At 43.2% G+C, this 22,109-nt stretch overlaps 1 protein-coding gene across 6 annotated transcripts in view; it reads right to left on the bottom strand.

Annotated features, from left to right (window-relative positions):
* The window catches only part of IPPK (inositol-pentakisphosphate 2-kinase), a 28,830-nt gene extending 10,175 nt beyond the window's left edge, over positions 1-18,655 (bottom strand). Inside the window, exons 1-4 of one of the 6 annotated variants that reach the window (XM_051793181.1) lie at positions 18,498-18,655; positions 5,447-5,494; positions 2,185-2,280; positions 1,379-1,445 (exon numbers count right to left, since the gene is read on the bottom strand). In XM_051793181.1, the coding sequence (XP_051649141.1) occupies positions 1,379-1,445; positions 2,185-2,280; positions 5,447-5,494; positions 18,498-18,578 (292 nt within the window). In that variant the 5' untranslated portion in view covers positions 18,579-18,655. Of the gene's footprint in view, positions 1-1,378; positions 1,446-2,184; positions 2,281-5,446; positions 5,495-5,648; positions 5,949-7,641; positions 7,969-8,040; positions 8,110-9,987; positions 10,401-18,080; positions 18,343-18,497 lie in introns of those variants that run through there. The other 5 variants (XM_051793186.1, XM_051793182.1, XM_051793184.1 and 2 more) reach the window with 5 other exon arrangements.
* Positions 18,656-22,109: the final 3,454 nt, after the last annotated feature.

Below are 22,109 nucleotides of genomic sequence, written 5' to 3'. Positions count from 1 at the left end.
GCCAGGAATATCATAAACTTAAGAGGCATTATTTTAAAAAAGCCTTTAAATACCCTGTCTCCACGTGCATCCTTTTGGACACAGAAAGTCTGTGAGATTTTAGTTCAACATTAACAAGAACACAGACCCCTCGATTCTCAAATACTTCTGTTGCTAAAGAGAGACACAGAACACACGTGTTCTGTTACAGTTTCCACTGCCAAGAAAAATGCCCACTGTGAAAAAATACATTGCAATAGGAAAAATAAATCCCAGAAACTGAAGCCTCATTAGGCACCAGCCTGCAATGACTTGCTGCACTTCACCAGGATGAGCAAGAAACCTCCTGTCTCCAACAAAACACTGGGGTTTCATTTCTAAACTTAAGCAAAAGTACATCCACCTTCCCAGCTGAAAGCCACCTGCCAAATCAGACAGACACAGAAATATGAATTATTAGAGAAGCTCCTTCATAAGTTAGACAGGTGTATGTGAAAGGTAATGTTGAAGGAAATTCTTTCCTCAAGGTTTAAAAAAGATTCCTGTTGAAAATGGACAGTGGGATTTGCTGTTGTAAAGCACTTGGACAGCTCCTCACAACCACATTTCAATCCTCAGCAGCTGTGGACACACGAAGTTTAATGTTGAAAAATAAAACTGAATTCTATCACTCAATTCTACCAGAGTATCATTGATTTTTTGACTTCTATGAGACACTATTTACTTAAAACTATTTACTGTTCTTGCTGGTTTCTGGCACTGTGGAACTGCTTCTCAAACAGGTGAGGACAAATCAACGATGGAGAGTGTCCTGTGTTCGCTGCATGTAAATTAATTCAATTTTTTTCCTGGATCAAAGGCAACAAAGCAATCGCTACAGCACTTTGATTTAATGCCATATTTTTCTTCAAGAACTTTGCTAAAGCAGGAGTTTCTGACCATTCTAAAAGACATAAGATGAACACACCATGAGGGCCCTTTCCTTTGCCCCGTTTGGAGCTCAGCCACATGTGAAGAACATGCACCAGGTGCTGCCAACTGTGAAAGGTGACACCACGTTCTGTAGCACTTCCCTTCACACCAAACACGTCACAGGTTGCCAAACTTCCAGTCTTGGAGCACGTTCCCAAAGTTTTCACAAGGTCAGCACACCCTCACCTCACACACTGTCCCCAGCAATCCCCCGTGTCCAGGGGACTAGAAAAGCACGGTCGCAACTGTTAATTCCAAAACACATCCATTTCCATTTTTTCCACAACAGATTTTCAACTTATCATTGTCTCAATATTACACAGAGTCTCCTTATATTCTGAGGTATAATGCTTTTTAACTTTAGAACAAAGGAAAATGCTTTACAGCTTGAGGAAGCCCCCGTTTTAATGCCATCCCTGGCACTTACCTGGCCTCTCTGGTTGGATTTTCAAACAGAGCTGTCTTACGAAGTCTAAAGGCAGTTGAATAATTTCCTATTAAAAAAAAAAAAAGTATTTCAACACAAAAATTAATACCCAGTTTTGGGGGGGTCTTAAAATGGAATTGCAAAGTTCAGTGGGTGTTAACAACAGTACACTAAAAAAAGTCAGCAGCTTCTCCCTCTGATTGACTGTGAAGACCTGTACCTGCAATCACAGGGAACACCTGCTGCACTATAAGAACCAAGAACTGATTTCAATAAATGCATGAGAAAGAGCCTTTTCAGTGCAAGTTTAATGTGCACCAAGGAACCTGCATCATTTTATCCTTTTCACAAATGAAAAAGTCCCTTTTCATCCTCACATCCCACCCTTCCAAGGCAGGACTGTGTAACTCAAGTTCCAGGTGAAGCCGTAGCTTTTCCACCCAGGTATCTGATGTTCAGTGAAGGAGATCTGGCTGCCCTGAAGAACAGAGTGAGTGGCAAGGGAAAAGGTTATCTGTGACTGCACAGAAACCTCAACCATTTATATGAACCAGGTTTAACCCCTTGTTTTACAGTTAAGTCTAAAAATTTGTCTTACACACCCCCCTCTTGCCTTATGTAGAGCAATGACCACTCTTTCATTAGAAGCTTGAAACACCCATGGAGACAATCCAACCCCCTCATCAGCACAGAGCAGGATCTTTGTTCTCATCCAAATGCTCCTTGTGTGTGTGTAGTCAGAGCTCCCCCAAACACTTCAGTATTTACAGTGCATAAGCCATTTCTTTTAAGAATAAAACATTTACCCCGTGGTGAACGTAGTTCTCCCCAAAGAACTGTTTCATCACATGTTTTCCAAAGTCTACGATGTTTTGCAGATGGTGTAGTATTTCCTGTGAAGTCTGGAAGACAGAAACGTGGTAATTTAGCCCTGAGATAATGATAAACAACACTCCAGAACACATACACATGCTAGTCAGTGATTTAGCAAACAGCCTAATTGCTGAGCTTGGTAGGTCAGTGCACACTGAAACTAAACAGGCACATAATCTACGTTTGTTTCTGCCTCAGGGGCTGGGACAAACACAAAAACAGCCAGAGAGATGATGATTCTTAAGTGTCAGGGGAAAAAAAGAGAGAAAATTACAAAGGTGGAAGAGGGGGAGGTTACTCAAAATCTACTCTGTCTTTGACCATTATTCTTAAAACAACTCAAAGAATTCTAGTAGCCCAAAGAGGTGCCCAGCAGGCCTTCCTGCCAACAGCTGGAGTGCAGGAGAGGCCTGGAGTGTTACAAAATACCTCATGGAGATTGGGAAGGGAATGGCTGGAGAGACTGAGACATCACAAACCTCGGCATGGACAGGTACAGAACTTGCCATTTGTCCCAAATCCTGCCCCAGACAATGAAAAATCTTACTGTAATGTCATCCTCTGTTAATTTTGTTTTATGTGTCTATAAGGAAACTCCAAGTTCTTCTACAAGACAAAAATGCCAAAAGATAGAAATGAATTTCCATGAGCACTGGAAGCAGGACAGGGACATCGGTGCAGTCAGACTTTGACAGCTCCTGCTCATTAAAGAGGGAGCAAAGAAGCCTTAGAGCAGTATTATCCCATTCCCAGTGCTCCAGCACACTGGTTCTGTGCACAGTATTTCAGTGTCATAATAGACAAGCTTCTCTGTGCTTTTGTAAGACAAAAAACACCACCACTTAATCCCCACACTGGGATTAAGTGGAGGAAAAAGAAAGTGCAACACTCAGGTACATGTTAGAAAATTGTAGAGGGGAAACAAGAAGAGCAGAGGAGGAGAAAATAAAATGCTGGAGGGCAACACTCAGATACTGCCAAAGTGTAGAGAAAGGAGGAAAGACCACATCCAACACAAATCACAGATGCCATAGGGAAAAGGAGCTTGTCACTAACAGTCTCACTGACTTGGTTTTATAGTGCCATCACAACAGGGAGATTTTTTTCCCACAGCACCATTTCCACCATTTCCATAAAGGCCAGGACAGCACTGATTATTTAAAATGCTTGGCAAACTGCACATGGAGCTGTTCTTCAGAACAACTCTCCCTGAAATCTTTTAAGAGAGCCAAAATAACTGCAGAGTCTCTTCCCAACAGGCAACCAACCTTCCACTGCTCGAGTCTCAGAACCAAACACACACTCAGATGCCTCAGTAACTCTCTCAATGGCACTACTCTGATCTGAAGAAAGTTGATTAACTCATCTTGCACTAGTCAGGAATACAGATTATCCCTAAAAAACATCTTCTCCTCTGTCACGTTGCTAGGTACAAGTTTGTCCCAAAACTCTGATTCTCCAGGATTTGTTTACTGATCTGAAGATAAAGTCTTTAGTTTACTGTTCCGCTCTAAGACAAAAAATCATCCTAAAAAAATAAAACCATCAATCACCAAGATAAGTAAATATATTCAAATTACAAAGTCATCTATTTAGAGGAAACTGTGTATCACAATCCCAACCCAAGGCAAATGCAGAATGCTGGAGCTGGGCACAAGCTTTTTTACCTCATGTTTCACAGCCCATAACACTACATGCAATGCCAAAGTACTCCACAGCAGTATTATCAACCTCACTGCTGTAGTGTGGAACTGAAAAGTCATTTCCTGGCTTCCTTTGTGACTTTGTCAAACTCTGACAATTTTTTAAAAACAATTATTATGCAACAATCTCTTCCAATTTAAAAATTATAAAAAAAAAAAAAAGAGGAAAAAAGCTGGTACTTAGTGTTTTGTCTTCTTAAATAAACTGTAACAGACTGACTTTATAATTAAAGTTGTGGTCTAGTTCTCCCTTGGTGTATTAAAAACTGAGATAAGCACTGTTTCCTTTGCAATCCACCAGGCTCTTCCCTGTTCTTGTTAACACTCTAAAAATTATTATCTTGGGCTACTACAGAAGCACAAGATACATTTTTGAAACCATGCCACTACAAACAGCTCAAGAAACAACTTGAATCACACTTTAGTTTTACCAGACTTTTTTTCAAGTCAAATAGTAGGAGAAAGGCCACCAAATAACTCACACTGTGTTCATGGGTTCTTGCCTTCCTCTGCTTTACTGGAGAAGCTTCTCCTTTGTCCCTTGTTAAAATGAATGTTTTTCACATTCAACTTCCCGATTTAAAGCAACAAAATGCCCTTTCTATGTTTTCTTTACATTCATCCTTGTTTCTTTTTCCCTGAAGTTAAGCACACACCCCCCAGCTCTCAGCAGAGCCTCAATACTTTTTACATTTCTCTCACAGAAGAACCCACCACTGCCACTGAACCTAACAAAGCCATGGGTAACTCCAGCCATTCCCTTTATCTCTCAGGTAACACACACCCTAAAGACTTCTCTTGAGGGTGAGGAAATGAAAGAATTTGAACCTTGTACTCTCTTTACTTATTTTTTTTTCCCTTGGAACACTGTGTTGACCCTCCACCTTTGCTTCTCGATCATTCTTTATCCCTGTTAAAAGAAATCTGAAGTAACTCACTTCAGTTGCTTCTCGAGCAGAAAAACCTTATTCTGCCATCCAAGACACTGGGAGACTGTGTCCTGTTCTTTACAATAGACAGGACTAAAATCACTAAAGGCTATTCTGTGAATATTTCATGTGTCTGCTCAAATTCCATGGCTTTTTAGCTACTGAATGGGTGGTCAGCAGCAGACCTTTACCATGACACCAATCCTGAGCTGTTCCTGTTCTGTCCCAGCTAAGAACAACCAGCAAAACTCATTTCTTCCTCAGCACCCCTGCACTCCTGTCCCTGGATATGGAACACTCCCACTGTCTCTGTCCCCTCTAACACATGGCAGTCTCACACCCTGCCCCACACAGAGGGCTTGGTATCAGCACTCACATCATCTTACTTACGTAAAGCGACCTCAAATTTCCTCCTGTTGCCAAAACCCCTGAAACACATTTCAAAACATCCCCTTATTCCTGCTCCTGCCAGTCACAGCTCTTTCAGGGGTTTCTTATTTCTCCTCACACTGGCTATTAGTTTACCTGAGGGCTTTTAGCAAAGGGACAATGTTGAATCTTACCTTGGTCTGGTTGGGAGGGGACTTCAGGAACCGCAGCACCACACAGCGCTGGAGGGAGACAGCACAGAGGAGGGTTTGGTTAGCATTTCATCCTTTATGAACAGCACAATTGTCTGCTCCCCCAACCCACCCCCTCCCAGAGATTAAGGGGGGAAAAAAAAGAAAAGCAAGATGGGCATTTTGGATGGTTATTTCACTCAACCTGAAATCAAATACACCGACTGAAATCAAACACAACAGTGTCTGCTGCCAGCTTTGCCAGTGGTTTAACAGGGCTGCCACTGCCTTTCCAGGCACCAAGTGCACCAGGGAAATGCTCCCTCAGCTCACAGCACTGCTCTGGAAATGTGGGAATGCACGGTTATTGACAGCACCACCCTGGCATCTGTGCATCAAAGGTCTTGGGGGACAAAGAGCAGCACAGCATCACAACATCTTACAGGGACACACCACAGCAGCTACACAGCTGTACGTACAAACCCTGTTACTGCTAAACTTCCACAGAGTAAACACCTAACACAGGGATAAATGCAGCAGGTTTCCAAATATTTTACCTTAAAACCACAGAAAATTCACTAATTTTTGTAATTTTTAGCATTTTTATCAGTTTTTAACAATTCAAAAACCTTCATATTTTCAAAGTACGTGAATTCTAAAAACATCCTCAGCCTTTATTTTTAATATTTCAGATTAAAATATTTCATAATTAGGCCTTTCTCCTTAAGCCTACTGAGTGTCTTCCATCACAGAAGTCATGAGAAATATCTTTCCCTCAAAAAAATCTTGCTGAAATTTAACCATTAAACTTAGTAAAGAGACTTTTTGTATGAAAATCATATTTTGACGTGGTATTAAGTAACCTGCAGGCTTACCAGGCAGGGCTGTGTGGTAACAGAGCCCTGTTGAGCCTGTATCTCTGTGTGCACAGTGTTGTTGTACACTGTTTCAACTGTTTGGATCTCCTGCTTTAATAATTCATAAGCAAGTGGATCAGTGATGGAGTGATGTGATTATCACTTCTCATCCGTTCAGAAACATGATTCTGTAGTCTTTCAAGGCCAGTGTAGATATTTATCTATTAATCAGTTCCCAGCCAACAAGGTTCCAACCATTGCTTTGGAAAACCCAATTGCTCTCACAGGACTCACTGGGTATTAGTTCATTACCAAGTCATTTCTGAAGAGGCACAGTGGGATAAAATGACCAAGATTATACATGGCAAAAGGAGAACGTGCTGCTTGCCTAAGATGTCAAAAGCAAACAGCAATGTTCAAACAAACCTTCACAGAATTACAGGTGCACTCACACCAGTTGCTTCGCTAAGGCTTTTAGATGATTAGAGTAAAACAAAACCCGACAAAAAAAACACACCCCAAAAGCAAAAGCAAACCTCAATAAACCCCCAAACACTTCTTTCCTTTCTTGGGGCAAGTTTTCAGCTACATCCACCCCTCTGTGCAATCCAACACAAACACACTGCCCCAGCACCAAGTTAACCCATCAGATCTCACAGATGCCAACTGCTTCAGAATTATCACCACCCAAAATACCGGCCCACATTTTCATGCTATTGCTTTCCTGATTCACATGAGTGATTCTTTACTTGGAAATATTGTGGGTGGTTGTTGCCATGAGGGGTTTTTTTTTTTTCAGTTAACTTAAATGCCTTAGACTTTTTTTTTATATTTACAGATTGAACACCAAAGATGTACCATGCTCATCTGTATGCACAGAAATGGCCCAAACCCAGAAGAGAACAGATCTCTGAGGAGGTTGTCACTACTCCTTAAATTCTTGGAGAATCAGATCGACTAGATCCCAATGCTCCCTAAATTTCATTCTCCACAAGCAGTGGAAGGGCTTACAGAGGTGCTTAACACCCCTTCCATCAAGGCACCACCACCATGAGAGTATTTAGTTAGCTGGATAATAGTCCCAGACACACAAAAAGATGAAAAATGCAGGTTGGAAGCAGAAAAAAAAAAAAAAGAAACAGTGCACACGGAGGTAGGCAAATGTAACACATGGAACATTAAAAGGCTTCACACCTTTTGAAGTAAGACAAGCCAGAAAAATAGTGAATTCAAAGGAAGAATTCTCTCTACCACTTTTTTTAATCCTGCATATGTTCAGTACCTAGTTAGTGACAAGACTAAAAAAACCCAACCCCTCAGAACAAACAGGACTGCTCTTACTGTCAGATAAAGAATTCAAGGGCGACTGTCACAGGAGACTCTCACATGAGAGCACAGCAGCTCGACAGCAGATAACAAACAATGTCCTCAGTGGCTCCAGGACCATACCAGGGCTACTGTGACATTCCCAATTGTCATGGAAAGCTCAAAACAAACACTAGCAACAAGGACACCAAAACTGGTGTCTCTGAAAACACATCCACAGGCACTGTAACCAGAAGAGCACTCACAACTGGGCCACAGCGTTTTCAGACTCCAGCCCGAAGCTTAGGGTCCCACCAAGAAAGGCAAACACTTCTCGAGCACCCTATCACCAAACAATTGTTTGGTTAAAGCAGAAGGAAGTTAATCATTGCCAATAAGGAGAGAAGCTGTGGGAGGGGCTGTGGGAGCACTCACAGAAGTCACTGCATCACAGAACCACAAGGATGTGAACACACATAGGTCCTGTCCTCATGTACCCTGGGAAAAAACAGTACTGGTGTTAGTCCCCAAAACGTTACCTGCAAGAATTTCTCTTCTCCAAAGCACTTACTACAGCTATTATTTTAATCTTACTCAGTGAAATCCAAAAAACAAAGTAATCCTTGGTAGCTCGGCCAAAATACGACACAGCACCAATCCAGGTACTTTGGATTAGACAGTAGCATTATGAAACCAGGACAAAAGCTTACATTTATTTCTTTACAGCTTGATGTTTGATAGTGACCTTATTTTATGACCTCGCTGTCATACAGTGCAGGCCTCCTGACCTGGAGAGTTTTCACAAGTGAAACACAACTGGGGCAAATCCATAATCTTGATACTCCCCCTCAGGGAACAGCCTCATTTGCATCACTGAGATTTTTGTTCAGGTTTCCATCTCTTGCTACATTAGTACCAAAATCTGTGTAAGAGATGGTGGCTGTAAAAGAAATAGGAGAATTTGTATAAAAACAAGCTCAACTGCTGGTAATATTGTTTAGAATTATGGAAAAATGTGTATTTTCCTTCTGCTGTTACCACCTCAGCTCACATGGGTTTAAAATAAAAACATAAGGAATTAGCCTGTCCAAACACAAAGCCTGGGAAACATCAGCTTCTCCTTTTCCAAATAAGCAGGTTCACGTCATTTGTTATTACTCCATCATTATTCTAACCAGCACACATTAACTGCCTTTGTCTGGAGGCAGAGCACTGCCCTGACATCTCTTTCTGCCACTGGACAAGATTCCCATCTAGCTGATTACCAACTTGTGTTCACATCTGCAAGATCCATGGGCAGAAAATAAGACACTTCAGGAAGAAGCTTTTTAAGTCCCAAAAGGAACTCCACCCTCTTCCCACCCCCCTCATGTCCCTCACTCCACACAGTCTCCTAAATTCTGGCATCTAAAAGCTCACCAGTATTTTTGCAAGCACTATCTGTAATTTTACCTCACAAAGTCACCTGCCTGTCTACTACACCCTGTTGTCTGAAAAGGCACAAGATATACAAACAGGACAAGAAAACCCACAGTTCTTTTAAACTTATCCCTATAAAAGTCACAAGCTTGCAGTCATAAACATGGGGGAGAACACTCTCAAAGACTGGTAATAAATCTTTCCCTACAATTCTTACTGGACTATTTTTTGCAACCAATTAAAAACACCTCTGACCACTGCCAAAGGAGATGAAGATAAGAAGTCAAATTTACTTTTAGAAAAAATAGTGTCTGTGAAGGCCCATGAATTTCTTTATACAGTCAAAACTGGTTGTTCAATTTGTTGTCCTTTGAGGACACTAAAGAGCTACCAAGAACTTACCAAACAGGGCTCTAAGGATTCCAGATCTCCTGCCACCACTGCAATCATTCAACACCATCTAATCACTGGGGGTTTATGGCTGTGCTCAGCAATGACAGCTACAGAAAGTACATTCTATCTACATTTCAGTCAAAGGGAGGGAGTCAAACAACACAGTGATATGCAAACACTAATTAATGGCTGTTTCAATGGTACTCAACATGACCTGTGGAACTGTTTTGCTGATATTAATTGGAATTGGTACCAATTCCCTGCAGTAGCACACTGGAGCTGCGTGCACTACATGCCAACTAAAAAAAAATTATTCTGACAACTTTTATTCCAAATCTACATTCCACAGCCCCTTCCATTCCGACTCTAGTTTGAGGGATTTGAACAGAAAACAACGGTGTTCTATTCAGAAAATGCAATTTCTGGGAAGGAGGAAAATGGACAAAGAGGTGTTATATTCACATCTCAGAAAAGACAGGGACACAGAGGAGAGCTCCTCCTTCTGAAAACTGATAAAACTCAGGAAAAACATGCCCACCACGCTGTCCAGAGACTTCAGCCAAAGCTTACCTTCATGATATTCAACACGGGACATTTTTAAAGGTCTCCTCATCCAGGGTGCTGTGCCATGTGGAGGGATGTGAGGGATGGAAACAAACTAAGTGCTAGAAAATTTTGCAGCTTTTGAATGAAGTACACATGGCAGTATTGTACACAACTGTTGTTTTCCAACCCAGTTTTGTTCTGCATAAGGTGGATAAGATCACACAAAACAAAGCAAGGAAAGCTACATTTCCTGCCCGTATGGAGGAAGTTTAGCAACTGCTCACACATAGTGCAAAGAAGCATTCAAAAATCAGAACAATATTCTTTTATTTAGCATAGGAGTCCTTGAATAACAATGTTTTTATTTCTTTACATGAATAAAGAGTTTCTGGCATAGCACCTGGCTCGACATTATTCAATATGGCAAACCATTATTTGAGAGCAAACCCCCCATGATACTTGTTTCCTTTAGCACACAGCTCACAGCTTGCATCAGACTTCAGGTGCTCATTCCAATTTTTTTTTCCCCTGCTTGGTTATGATCTCGATCCCATGAGAGTCAAGCACTACCTCAGGTTTCACTTTACAGCTTTGTGTAACCTCACAATACGCAGATGGTACCAATTCCAGGAGAATTTAATGATTGCACCCGCCAAGAGCGAGAAGGAAATGCCTGCCCTTCAGCCAAGACAGCTAATCAGAGAACCTGCAGTGGTATCAAGTGATACACCCACTGCCATGAGGTGGAAACACACACCAGAGGGAGAACAGGCTGAATAAACCCATTGATCCCTGGCCCTGAGTACATCAGCACCGTGTGGTAACACAGCACAGGGCCCTGACTGAAACACAAGGACAAAACCAGTCCTTAACATTTAACAACACATCAAATACCCCCCCATCAAACAGGCAAGTGGTGCCAACCAGAACATAACACACACTAAGCTTCCTTCGTTTAAGCTGCCCTAAACCTCCCCCTATCAGCAACAATTCCCAGCATGAGGCTGCTGAGTCACCTGATGTTGTGCCGGGGAAACCAGGCGTTCCAGGAAAATATTAATAGGGAGGGGAGGAAACAGAGCCAAACAGTAAGAGGGATTAGAATGAAGATAAGCAATAAAATGGAGAGCTAGAATAAGTTAATAGTTCCCAGCATCTGGAACACCTCAGCTAGAAGACACCTAAGCAAACCTTGGGCAAGTGTTCCATGGAATCCAGTGACTCTGTTCCTTCCCTAGCAAAACCAGGTCAGGGAGGACAGTTTAGGGAGGTCAGAACATGGTTATTGCACGTCACGGGAAAATAAATGAGGCAAAGAAAACAGCCACTGAAGGGTTGGGAGGGAGAAAAGAACTAAAGGAGGGAATAAAACAGGCTCTTAGACTGAGCACTCCCACACAGCTTTGGGTCAGGCTACTTTATCCAAAGCAACCAAACCATGGCTGCTGGGACTGAGGGCAGAGACAGCAGCAGCATGGAAAAGGCACAGAAACTCCACCATCACTGCATTTACCAAACTCCCCTAACAGACAAAAAACTGCTTTTTAGATAATGGCTTGATCCCATCAATTGTACAAGAAAGTCATTCAAGTCTGAGCTTGAACAGAACTCAGAAGAAAACACCAGGGTTGTTAATCAAGGCCAACCCACTCCTGAGCTTGACTGGGATTTGGTTTGCATTTTCTTCGGATATAGCCCTCAGAATTCTCAAAAGTCACTCAAAAAAGAAAAAATAGGCCTAAAGCAGAGCTTGAATTTCCAAAGGTCACCAGAAGACAGGTCTGCTCCCACACTTATTACTAGCTAAATAAAAAAAAATAGCATTCTGGGAGGAGGAGAGAGGTGGTGTTGCTGCAGTTAAGTGACCACTGTCATATGGCATTAGAGCACGAGACCACAGCACTGGCAGTGTTTGTGTCTCCCTTCTCCATCCACACAGGTGCTGTTTTCCCATCTGCATCTACTGAACTCAAAGCACTTGTATGATAAGAAAAGTTTTGACTGCTGCCTTTCTGCTCTCTCTCCTCCCTGCAGTCAGCCCTGCTACCCAGTGCTACCTTCTGTTCCTCTATGGAAGACACTAAACTGCCCTGCATTCAGAGCTTTCAGGGCACAAACCCGGTAAAGCTGAGGGAAAAGTAAATTTAACTACTCCCATACAACATGGAATTGAAATCCTGATATGGAATTAAAATTCTATAGAGATGTTGACTCAAGCTGTTGACTTTTTTTTTTGGGGGGGGGGGAGGGGGTCCAGAAAAGCTCCACAGCTAATCCGCAAAATCGGACGTGCTTCCAACTTTTAATTCTTCTTTAACAGTAAAAAGCTTTGTAGATTGTACTCGAGTTAGTCCAATTAATTATGACACCTTCAGGCCCAGTTGTACCAGTTCAACCAAAGAACCAAACAAAAACAAATACCACACTGTCTTTTTTTTTTCCAGTACTGAAGTATCAGTTAACCAAGGTTAACACAAGGAAATGTACAGTTTCATACAGGTGTCACAAAGGGTCCCAATTCCAACTCAAGCCAGTGATTGCCTCCTGTTTCTAAAATCTTAATTGTTGTTTACACCAAGGCAGACATCTCTTCCTTTCTTTTCCACTGATGACACACCCTGATCACATACTTGGCTTTTTCAACTGGATTTCATAGCTGCTTGCTTCAGTAAATTTGGGCAGAGGCTCCTCTGCTTGTCTACAATAAATAAATAAATATTTTTTTAAAAATCAAAAGCAATTACAACTAAGAAAGGTGGAGCAAATATATTATCTTTAGTCTTTAAGCTGTCTTCCTGTGCTTTTGTCTGGGTAGGTAAAGAGTGTGCAGGTGTGAGAGTTTTGATAAACAATACTCAGAGCCAGTGTTTAGATATGTTCACACCCAAAAGAACACAATGCTGGAGAAGGCAGGTCAAAGAAATGCCCTCTGAAATAGAAAAAAAAGAAATAACACCAAAAAAATCCTCTAAAAAAGGCCAAGTGGAAGAGGCAGAAAATTCTACAGAACCAGATTCAAAACTCCCCTCTGTATTACATCATTCCCAAATCCATCAGAAGTAAGAATTATCACAGGTTGGGAATGTAACTAGAAGATTCTCCTCAAGAACACAAAAATATTTGAGCTCAAGTCATACAAAAACTATGCCTTTTCCACTAGTTAAAATAAAATTCAATAAATACCAGTTGCATTTTACCTTTCCTGATAATGTCTGTCTGTGAAAGAACCAAGAGACCAGGACTTGGCCATATTTTAAATCAGAGCAATATTCAGAGAAGACCATTGTTAATAAACTATTCTAATTATAACCACAAGGAACAGCAACCAGTTTTTCAGTACTTTTCCCTACCTGAAGACCCTGTTCTACATTTCCTTGAAATCAAGACATTCATAGGCATTAAGGGAGGAAAAAAACAATCAGAACACAACTGAACAGAAAACAGAACAAAATTTGCTTTATAGTCAGGGATCTGGAATTTCTCAGGAATGACTTGGAAGCTTGTGGGGGGGCAAGACTTACACACATTTCAATAGGACAAAACAGATTCAGGCAACTCCACACAGAAAAACAAGGGAAGAAGAAGCAGGACATGCAGGTTTCTGGACTTGTGCAAAATGACACTATCAGAAAAAGCACCTTAAGAAGATTCTCTCAATGAGACAGCAATTAATGACCAGCATCATCCCTTTCTGCCAAACAGGAATAGAGGAAAGCTGCAGCTACCTGGTCATTCCAACCCTAAGCTTATCACTCTTTCAGCAAACACCCTTCTGTCTAAACATCCAATCTGGTCCTCTCTTCAAGTGAGTTTACTGCAGCAAAACTGAATCATTCGTCATTAATCTTAAACCAACCAACCAGCCACAGGAAAACTATTTCATATTTCAAAAGCATCAAAAGGAACAATAATCTACCCTGACTTGACACAAAGCCCCCCCCCCCCCAAGTAGAATTATTTTATTTCAAAACCCCAGACCAAGCCCCTCTGCCCCATATGCAGAAAGTGACTTTCTGCACACACTTTGCAGCACCATAATGCAGCTGCCAGGAGACACAGCTACAGCTGTAGTGAAATCACAGGCTGGTGTTAAAACACAAAGTACTCCTCTCTCCCAGCACCTCTGCTCTCTACAGTCCCCTACACACTCAGAAAAATAATTGGGAAGGTTCTCTGCAAAAGCAGCACTGGGACATCCTCTATCTTTAACCATAGGTCTTGAAGGAAAAATAAATACCACAGAGAAGAGACAGATATTATTCACTTCTCTGGGCAGATATTACTCACCAACTTTGGGAATCTTCTGCAAGTTTGATTACCTGACTAGACCATCTTGTCCAATCTCCTTAGCACTGTTTCATTCACCTTCTCCATCTCCCCTCCTTCCCCTTTTCCTTTTTCGTAAGGTCACACACCCTCTGGAGATGGTTTATGCATTGCTAATTCAGTCCTGTACCTAAACCCAAGGATATCTGCTAGAGCTGCAAACATTCCAAGACAAGAAGTAGATGATCACTAACAATCAAGGCATCTGAAGATACAAAACAACCTTGTGCAACCACACATCAAGATTTCTCTTGACCATCTCACTGAATATAAGACAAGCTGGGGAAAAACAAGAAAAACCCCTCTTATTCTCTTGTACCACCTCCCCACAGTCACCTTGAAACACGAGTTTAATGTTCAAACGTATTTTAAAATTAAGCTTTTGATTACCACAATATCCCAACACACAGAAAGTAAAACAGGAGATGCACAGAAGGAAGGTACAGAATTCATCTCCTAAAGCAACAACTGGAGATTGTGAGCACAGTTCCAACGGCAAGAGGAAATCCAAGCCATTATTTCCAGAGTTGCTTACACTACTTTCTACAAACATCTACTGAAGCCTTTTGAAATGAAGTGTTAAGTGTCCCCCTAACAGCAAACAACTGATTAAAGAAAGGGAAGAACTCCAAAGGAGGATTTCCAGCTCACTTCTGAAAAACTAACGATCTCCACCATAGAAAGACACAACAGCTTACCAGGAGATACCTGTGCTGCAGCAGTTCCTCTGAACCCTCTCTACAGCTCAGGAGTAGCAAGGGAGAGGGAAAGCTTAGCCCTCTTTTTAAATCAGACACCAAATTTGATGTGGAAGGAATAACACTCCAACAAAACTGCAGGGAATAAGAAGCCTCCTTTCTAAAGCACCTGGCTGGCTCTGATGGTGCTTGGTTGGGGTTTTGTAGAGCTGTGTCTGTCCTAAAGCAATTTATGCATCTCTGAGACAGCAACTAGAACAAGTAACCAGGCAATTCACTGTGTGGTGTGGAGGGTGGCAAATAAGTTATGTTGAAAAGGATACAGTGATTCAATCAAATATTCAAAATTGCAGCTGATGGACAAGGATCATACAGACACTGCCTGAACGGTCTCGTGGTGTTTGTGTAACACACAAACTTTCCCAGTGTCTCACCAACACCTCTCAGAGTTACCAGTTGTATTTCTCACTAAAATCATGAGGAAGGATCATGGTTCATTCTACCAGAAGCATTTCAGCAGGCTACAAGACTACACAGAGGCATTTTGACTACAATTCAGTTTCAATTTGAATTAATTTAATCACAGCTGGAAAAAAAAAAAAGAAATCAGGAAAAGCTGTGTCACCAGAGAAATTTGTACCATAGTTCTGTACATCTCCTGGAACTTTAGATTCACTAGACCCGAAACTAAAGATCAATGAAAGCAGAAGTTTGAGTGTGCATCAAGCAAGCAGGCACACAGCTCCAGAGATAACAATGGAAACTGGAAATGCTTGGCAAGCATTCCATCTTTACTCATCGGATCACTGTCGAAATGCTGGAGAACTAATTAAAGTAAGTCTGTAAGAAGAGATGTGTTGACTAGACCATGTCCTGCCTCAGGATCCTTATCCTTCACTGGATGGATAAGGAGCAGAGATGCACTTGCAGAGATTTCAGCACAGGCTGTGGGAGCACAGGCATACAGGGAGCCTCCCATCACTGTTACACTCTGCAGGATTAATGACCAGCCAGAGGAAAGAGTCCTGACAGCCCTGGGACAGGACAACAGAGCACGTCCCATAGGATGCCCCTGTCCCAGTGCCAGGCAGACTCTGTCTGCACGCCCTGGAAAAGCGGCTGTGTGTCGCCTGCGTCCAGGGCTTATCAGCCCATCGCCAGCAGAGCTCTTGGCTGGGCATGTGACTTCTCCATGACCAACTTTTTAATTTGGTGCTGCACTAGCTCTGGACTAACAATGCCTTACACATCCACGTCTTAAAGGGCAAAGTACAGGGAATGGAGCAAAGCAAGGAAATAAGCAGAGCCTCACACACACACACACGAGAGGTCCCTGAGCTGACAGTGTGTTGTCCTTGCTGCCCATCCCTAGTCCAGCCACGCTCCTCACAGTCAGGAGCAGGAGTGTCCCCCAGGCTGCCTGACCCCCCCAGCTCACACACCCCTGACCTTGCAGAGGGCTGTTATCAGCGCTCCAAGGAGCGGTCCAGAGGGCAGGAGTTCCAACTAAACACACCGGCCCTCACTTCATGAAAGGCAAGGCAGCTCGTGCCCTCTTCTCCAGAAGCACAGGGATTCGTTTTTTTGTTGCTGTTTTGTTTCTGAAAACTTCTTAAGCTTTCCAGAAGAAGCAGTGAAGGGAGGCTTAGACCTACAAGATCTAGGGACCAGCTTCCTCCTCACATTCCAAAACACCACTACACATCAAAAGGGAGAACATGGAAACAACAAACACACACAGCTCCACCCAGACCTCTCACTTGTATCTGAGTATCCATTTGCACCTCCCTCACCAGCACCAAATCCCTATCCCTCCCACTGGCACCGAGACACAAAAAACATGGACTGGAAAGCTACAGAATGAAACATGGACAGTCAAAATGGAATTCACTGTCTTAGTTGTGCTACTGTTCTGTTCACACAAACCTGAGAATAACTTAACACCAGATCACGAGAATGATGATTAATCATGCCAGTATGTCCTGTTTGTAAGAGGCACAAAGTAACAATTACCATCTAAACAGTATTTTATAGGCTCCAAGTTTATAGGCTCTTAGTTTGTCATCAGCAGACACAAAGCTCCAAGATGTAAACTTTACTAGTTCAAAGCTGTCCATAAAGGAAAAATCGCATCTATTTCACTTTCACTCCCCATGAAAAGTTCTAACATCTTGTTAAAAAGAGAACTGACACACTCAGCAGCTATTCTGAATCACTGGCATACTTCCTCACTTTCCATCTTATCACAATTACATCACTACTAATCCATTACATGTCCTGATTCCTGTCATCCAGTGACTGAGTAGCTTCTAAAGTGCCTTTTTCAAAGCTAAAATGTGACAGGAAATAAAATGATACACATACTTCTTGTACCAAAACCAGCTTTTAAAAAATATTTCATATAAAGAAGCCAGAGGCACAGAAGTGCCCCTCCTAAAGTTTGGAGAGCACCATAGGATTTCCAGCATTTTCTCAGACTTGATATTTGCTAATGTTTTTTACATCTAGTTTATATTTATAATCCAGAAAACAGACATCAGAAAAATCCAGTATTTTCAATCATTCATTTTGATGTTATCTAAAGAAACTGCTGCCAAGATTCAGCTCTAGTTATAGGTCTTTTTCTACATAAAAGTCTGCATTTTAACATTCGGATTTACTGGGTTTAGATCTATGAAGCATCAAGAACATTCTGTGGCCAATCCCTAGCAGCTTTTAAACTGAAATACAAATACATTTTTAAGGCAAAAAACCAGGCAGAAGCACTTTTCAGAAAAAGAATAAATTCCTTCAAGGGACAGATATCCCAATATATTGAGTAAATAATACACGCACAAGGGGGGCACGAATACAGGGACAGTATAAACTGACATAAAGTCTGTTGACTGGATTTATCTTCATTTAATCGTTACTACTGCTCTAAGTGCTGAATCTATTTTACTGCGGTTTTTAAATAAAACACTCCCTAGAAATATCCCAAACGAACAAAAAGCTCAAAACCCCAGACCAAGAGGTAAGCGGGAGGCCGTGGATGAGCCGCCCGGCGGGGTCACATCACCCCGGCTCTGTGGCGAAGCCAAAACCCGAAATTACCGCCGGGAGCCCGGCCCAGCGGGGCAGCGAGCGTTCGAACTCCTCACGGAGCCAGAGCCGGTGACAAAGGGAAAAACACGCCTTCTCCAGCCCGCTTCCCCCTGTCACATCACCCACACCCGGGCATGACGATGGAAAAGCGGGATTTTCAGCACTTTTCCTCACAGCTCCCGTCTCCAGGAGGCAGCTGCCCGGCCATCGGCTGCTCCCCCTTCCACCCGCACCAGCCGCGAGGGAGAACCCGTGGAAGCGCCCGCTAATCTCCCTCACGGGACGGGCCCGATCCCCCCGGGATGGAAAACTCCTCCGGGAGAGAAAGGAGCGAGGGCGGGCGGCGGGGCCGAGCGGCCGCTCCCGCCGGGCCGCCCCCCTCACGCGGGGCCCGGGCCGGTCTCCCCCGCCGCCCCCTCCCCGCACCTGGCAGTGTGAGACGACGAGGCTCTGGTTGCCTTCCCCGTGGTACTTCCATTCATTCTCATCCATCTTCTCCACTTCCATGCCCGGCCCGGGCCGCGCGGAGGGCAGGAACAGCCGCCGGCCCCGCCGCCTCACGCCGCCACCATCGCGGCTGCGCCGCCCGCCCTCGGCCGAGGGAAGTCCCGCCCGCCGCCCGCGCCATCTTGGAGCCGGGCACGGCGCCGCCGCCGCCATGGCGGGGTCGGGCAGGGGTCCGGCGGTGAGGGGAGCGGGGCCGGGCAGGGGTCCGGCGGTGAGGGGAGCGGGACCGGGCAGGGGTCCGGCGGTGAGGGGAGCGGGACCGGGCAGGGGTCCGGCGGTGAGGGGAGCGGGACCGGCGGCACAAAAGCGCCTTCTGCCTCCAGAAACGGCCCGTCAAAGGAGTGCTGTGTGCAGTGTTGGGCGCCACAATATAAAAGAAGACATGAAGCCGTTAGAGAGAGTCCAAAGGAGGGACATGAGGGTGGTGAAGAAGCCGCGCGAGGAGCGGCTGAGGGCACTTGGTCTGTTCAGCCTGGAGAAGGGGAGACTCAGGGGAGACCTCATCGGGGTCTTCAACAGCATCCTGAGGGGCACGTACAGGTCTCTTCACTCTCCTGGCCACTCACGGGAGCCGAGGGAACGGCAGGAGCCGAGTCGGGGGAGCCTGAGGTTGGAATCTCAGGAAAAGATTCTTCCCCCAGAGGGTGGTTGGGCACTGAACAGGCTCCCCAGGGCAGTGGGCACGGCCCCAAGGCTGACAGAGCTCAAGGAACTTTGGACAATGCTCTCAGGGACAGGATGGGATTGTTGGGGTGTCCTGGGCAGGGCCGGGAGTTGGGTCCTCTCCAGCTCAGGATATCCTGTGATTCCATGGTATTGGGTGCCCGGATAACATCCTTGGGGATCGCCGTGTGGAAAATGAGCTTGCACCTGCAATGTGCAGATGGTCAAACACACACACACAAAAAAGGTGGAGTTGTACCTTTGGGGTTGTGTTTGACAGAATCACAGAATCAGTCGTGTTAAAAAAGACCTCTGAGATCAGTCCAACCTGTGCCCGATCCCCACCCTGTCAGCCAGACCAGGGCACTGAGTGCCACCTCCAGTCTTTCCTGAAACACCTCCAGGGATGAGGACTCCCCCACCTCCCTGGGCAGCCCGATCCAAAGTCTTTTCAGATACACTTTCCAACCACGGCTGGTTCCAATGTTACAGATATTTGCTCTTGCAGCCAGAGTGTATCCAAATAGCTTTGTGCTCCAAGACACCAGGTCAGTCAAATGCCCCACTGAGATGTTACAAGCAGAAATATGAAGATCTATGTAACATTCTTTAAAAATTAAACCTTTAGCTGTGTTCCTCACCAACATCCCCCCCAATGTATGAATATACACATATATGATGTACAATAAATATAAAATAATCTAAAGATCCAAACTCCCTATCGCTAACACAGGATTAAATTCTAGAATCCTTAATCCACTAATTTTTATTTATTTATGTCTAAATGAGTTTTGACTGCAAACAGTGAAACCAGTCCTTCAGTGATCATTTTAAAACAATCCCTGAGGGCTCTCTGAAATCCCCCCCTTTTCTATCCTGCTTCCTCACAAGGCTCTCCATGACACTGGTCAGACTGACAAACACTTGCAAGTTTTACTCTGTATAATTTGAACAGTACCCAAATTTGACTCTGTATTGCAGCCTCTGGGAAAAAAAAAAAAAAAAGTCAAAGCAAAGCAAACTATGCCATTTTAATGGAGAGAGAAGATGCACCTAGAAGGCTGAAAATAAAACCTGTATAAATCTGCAATGACTCACTGATCCTTTTTTTAAATGTATGTGGTGCTGTAACTTAATCACTGCTCATCTATTTTCACTAGAACTTAAAAAAATGGGAGTTAAACAAAATAAATGCCAAAACACTAATTGATAAGCACTTTTCCTTTTTTTTTTTTACAACCTATAGGTGTCTACATGAAAAAAGAAATCTCTGCTCCTTTGGCCATTTGATAAAGATGAAAATAATGACAGTGATGTCTTTAAAATATGTTTCTGTCACCTATGTTTGCAAAGTTTCTTTACGTTGTATAACTAGATATGGATATATAGAACATACAAGAATTAACCATTCTGTTCTGACTTACCAAGATTTTTATAGAGAAGTCTCACTCAGGACTGGAAGTAAGATTGTGGTATTTATGATACTTGCATTAAAAAATAACTACTTTAGAGAAATATGGACACTTACTAGGCTTGCATGGAGAAATACAAGGACAAGTAATATCAATATATTGGTTTGCAATGGCAAAACTAATTTGCCTCAGTTTTAAAAGGAACTTTAGCATAGCAAGTTCTTTCATATTTCTGAAGAATACACACCTACAGAGTCAAAAATAAAGCTGAGGTTCTGAGTGCAAGGGTAAACAACAGTGAGAACACCAAGTTTTAACATACTCCTTCCTTCTCTCTAGCAGGTCACTTCCCTCTCCACTTTTTCCTCCAGCATTCCCAGGTGCAGAACTATCACTTGGCAGTGTTCTGAAAATAAACTGGTGAAGCTTGAAAACCAGAGCGACAGAAACCTATATAACTTATATTATTTCTCCCCGCATTATCAGGTTTTATGACTCATTTCAGGTATTATCTTCAACGTGTTTGGACTGAAACCCCTGAATTTCATGCCATGGATGACATTCAGGTATTGCTGAACTGGAATTCCCCTCTGGTGGCTTGTCAGGTGCTGTAACTCCAGCTGGGGTGGACATACCTGGAGTGGTTTTAATGAGGTGCCTTGAGCTCAGCGACCTCAAAACCCACCTGGGGATCTCCGTACACAGCCAGGTGTCCCGTGGGATTTTAGGATAAGCTAGTTCAAAACTGCAGTAGGAATGCATATTGTGCCTTCAGTTCTACAGCTCCCACTTAATCCCCTCACCATTTCCTTTTTGATGTAACATAAAGGGGTCAGGACAGCACCACAGGCCTGAAATGCATTTATTTTCCTCAGGGTCCTGTAGCTGCGTTGTGTTTTATGCCACAATTCCTGTTTCTCGGGACTCTTCAGTGTTGGGAATACAAAAAAAAAATTAAAATTAGGGTAAATAATCTGTAGAGTTGAAATTAGTGCTTACACTGTTCTTAACCGTGCAGATATTCTCAAATAAAAGATAAAGTGTCCCAAGATCACAGATCATGTGACATTAAGAATAAGCTAGTAAAGTTCTGACACACAGGACTATTGTCAAACAGATTTGCAGCCAGAAGTGAGAAAATAGCCATCCTGTCTCTTTATACAAAGACAACAACACATTAACTGACATGAAATTTCTTCCCCTCCATCTTCTGTCATCTCATGTCTGTAGTTGTTGCTTGGTTTTAAATGGCATTTAAACTCTGGCACTGATGTCACCTCATTACTCATTATTTGTCCCAGCTCATTACTCTGCCAAAGCCCACCAAAACATGATTCCCCTCCCAGCTCCAGCTCAGAACCTCTGCTGTGTCCTTTTCCCAGGCTTTCACATTTGCCATCTTTTACAAATTGTAAGTTCACCAGGGAATGAGAATGAAATGGTAAGGACAGTTCAC

The sequence above is a fragment of the Manacus candei genome, unplaced genomic scaffold, assembly GCF_025592945.1.
Source record: "Manacus candei isolate 608988 ecotype Guabito, Panama unplaced genomic scaffold, ASM2559294v1 h1tg000036l, whole genome shotgun sequence".
In the NCBI taxonomy this organism is placed as follows: domain Eukaryota; kingdom Metazoa; phylum Chordata; class Aves; order Passeriformes; family Pipridae; genus Manacus; species Manacus candei.
The sequence above is the reverse complement of the archived record's forward strand: the minus strand, read 5'-3'. Positions and strand labels throughout refer to the sequence as shown.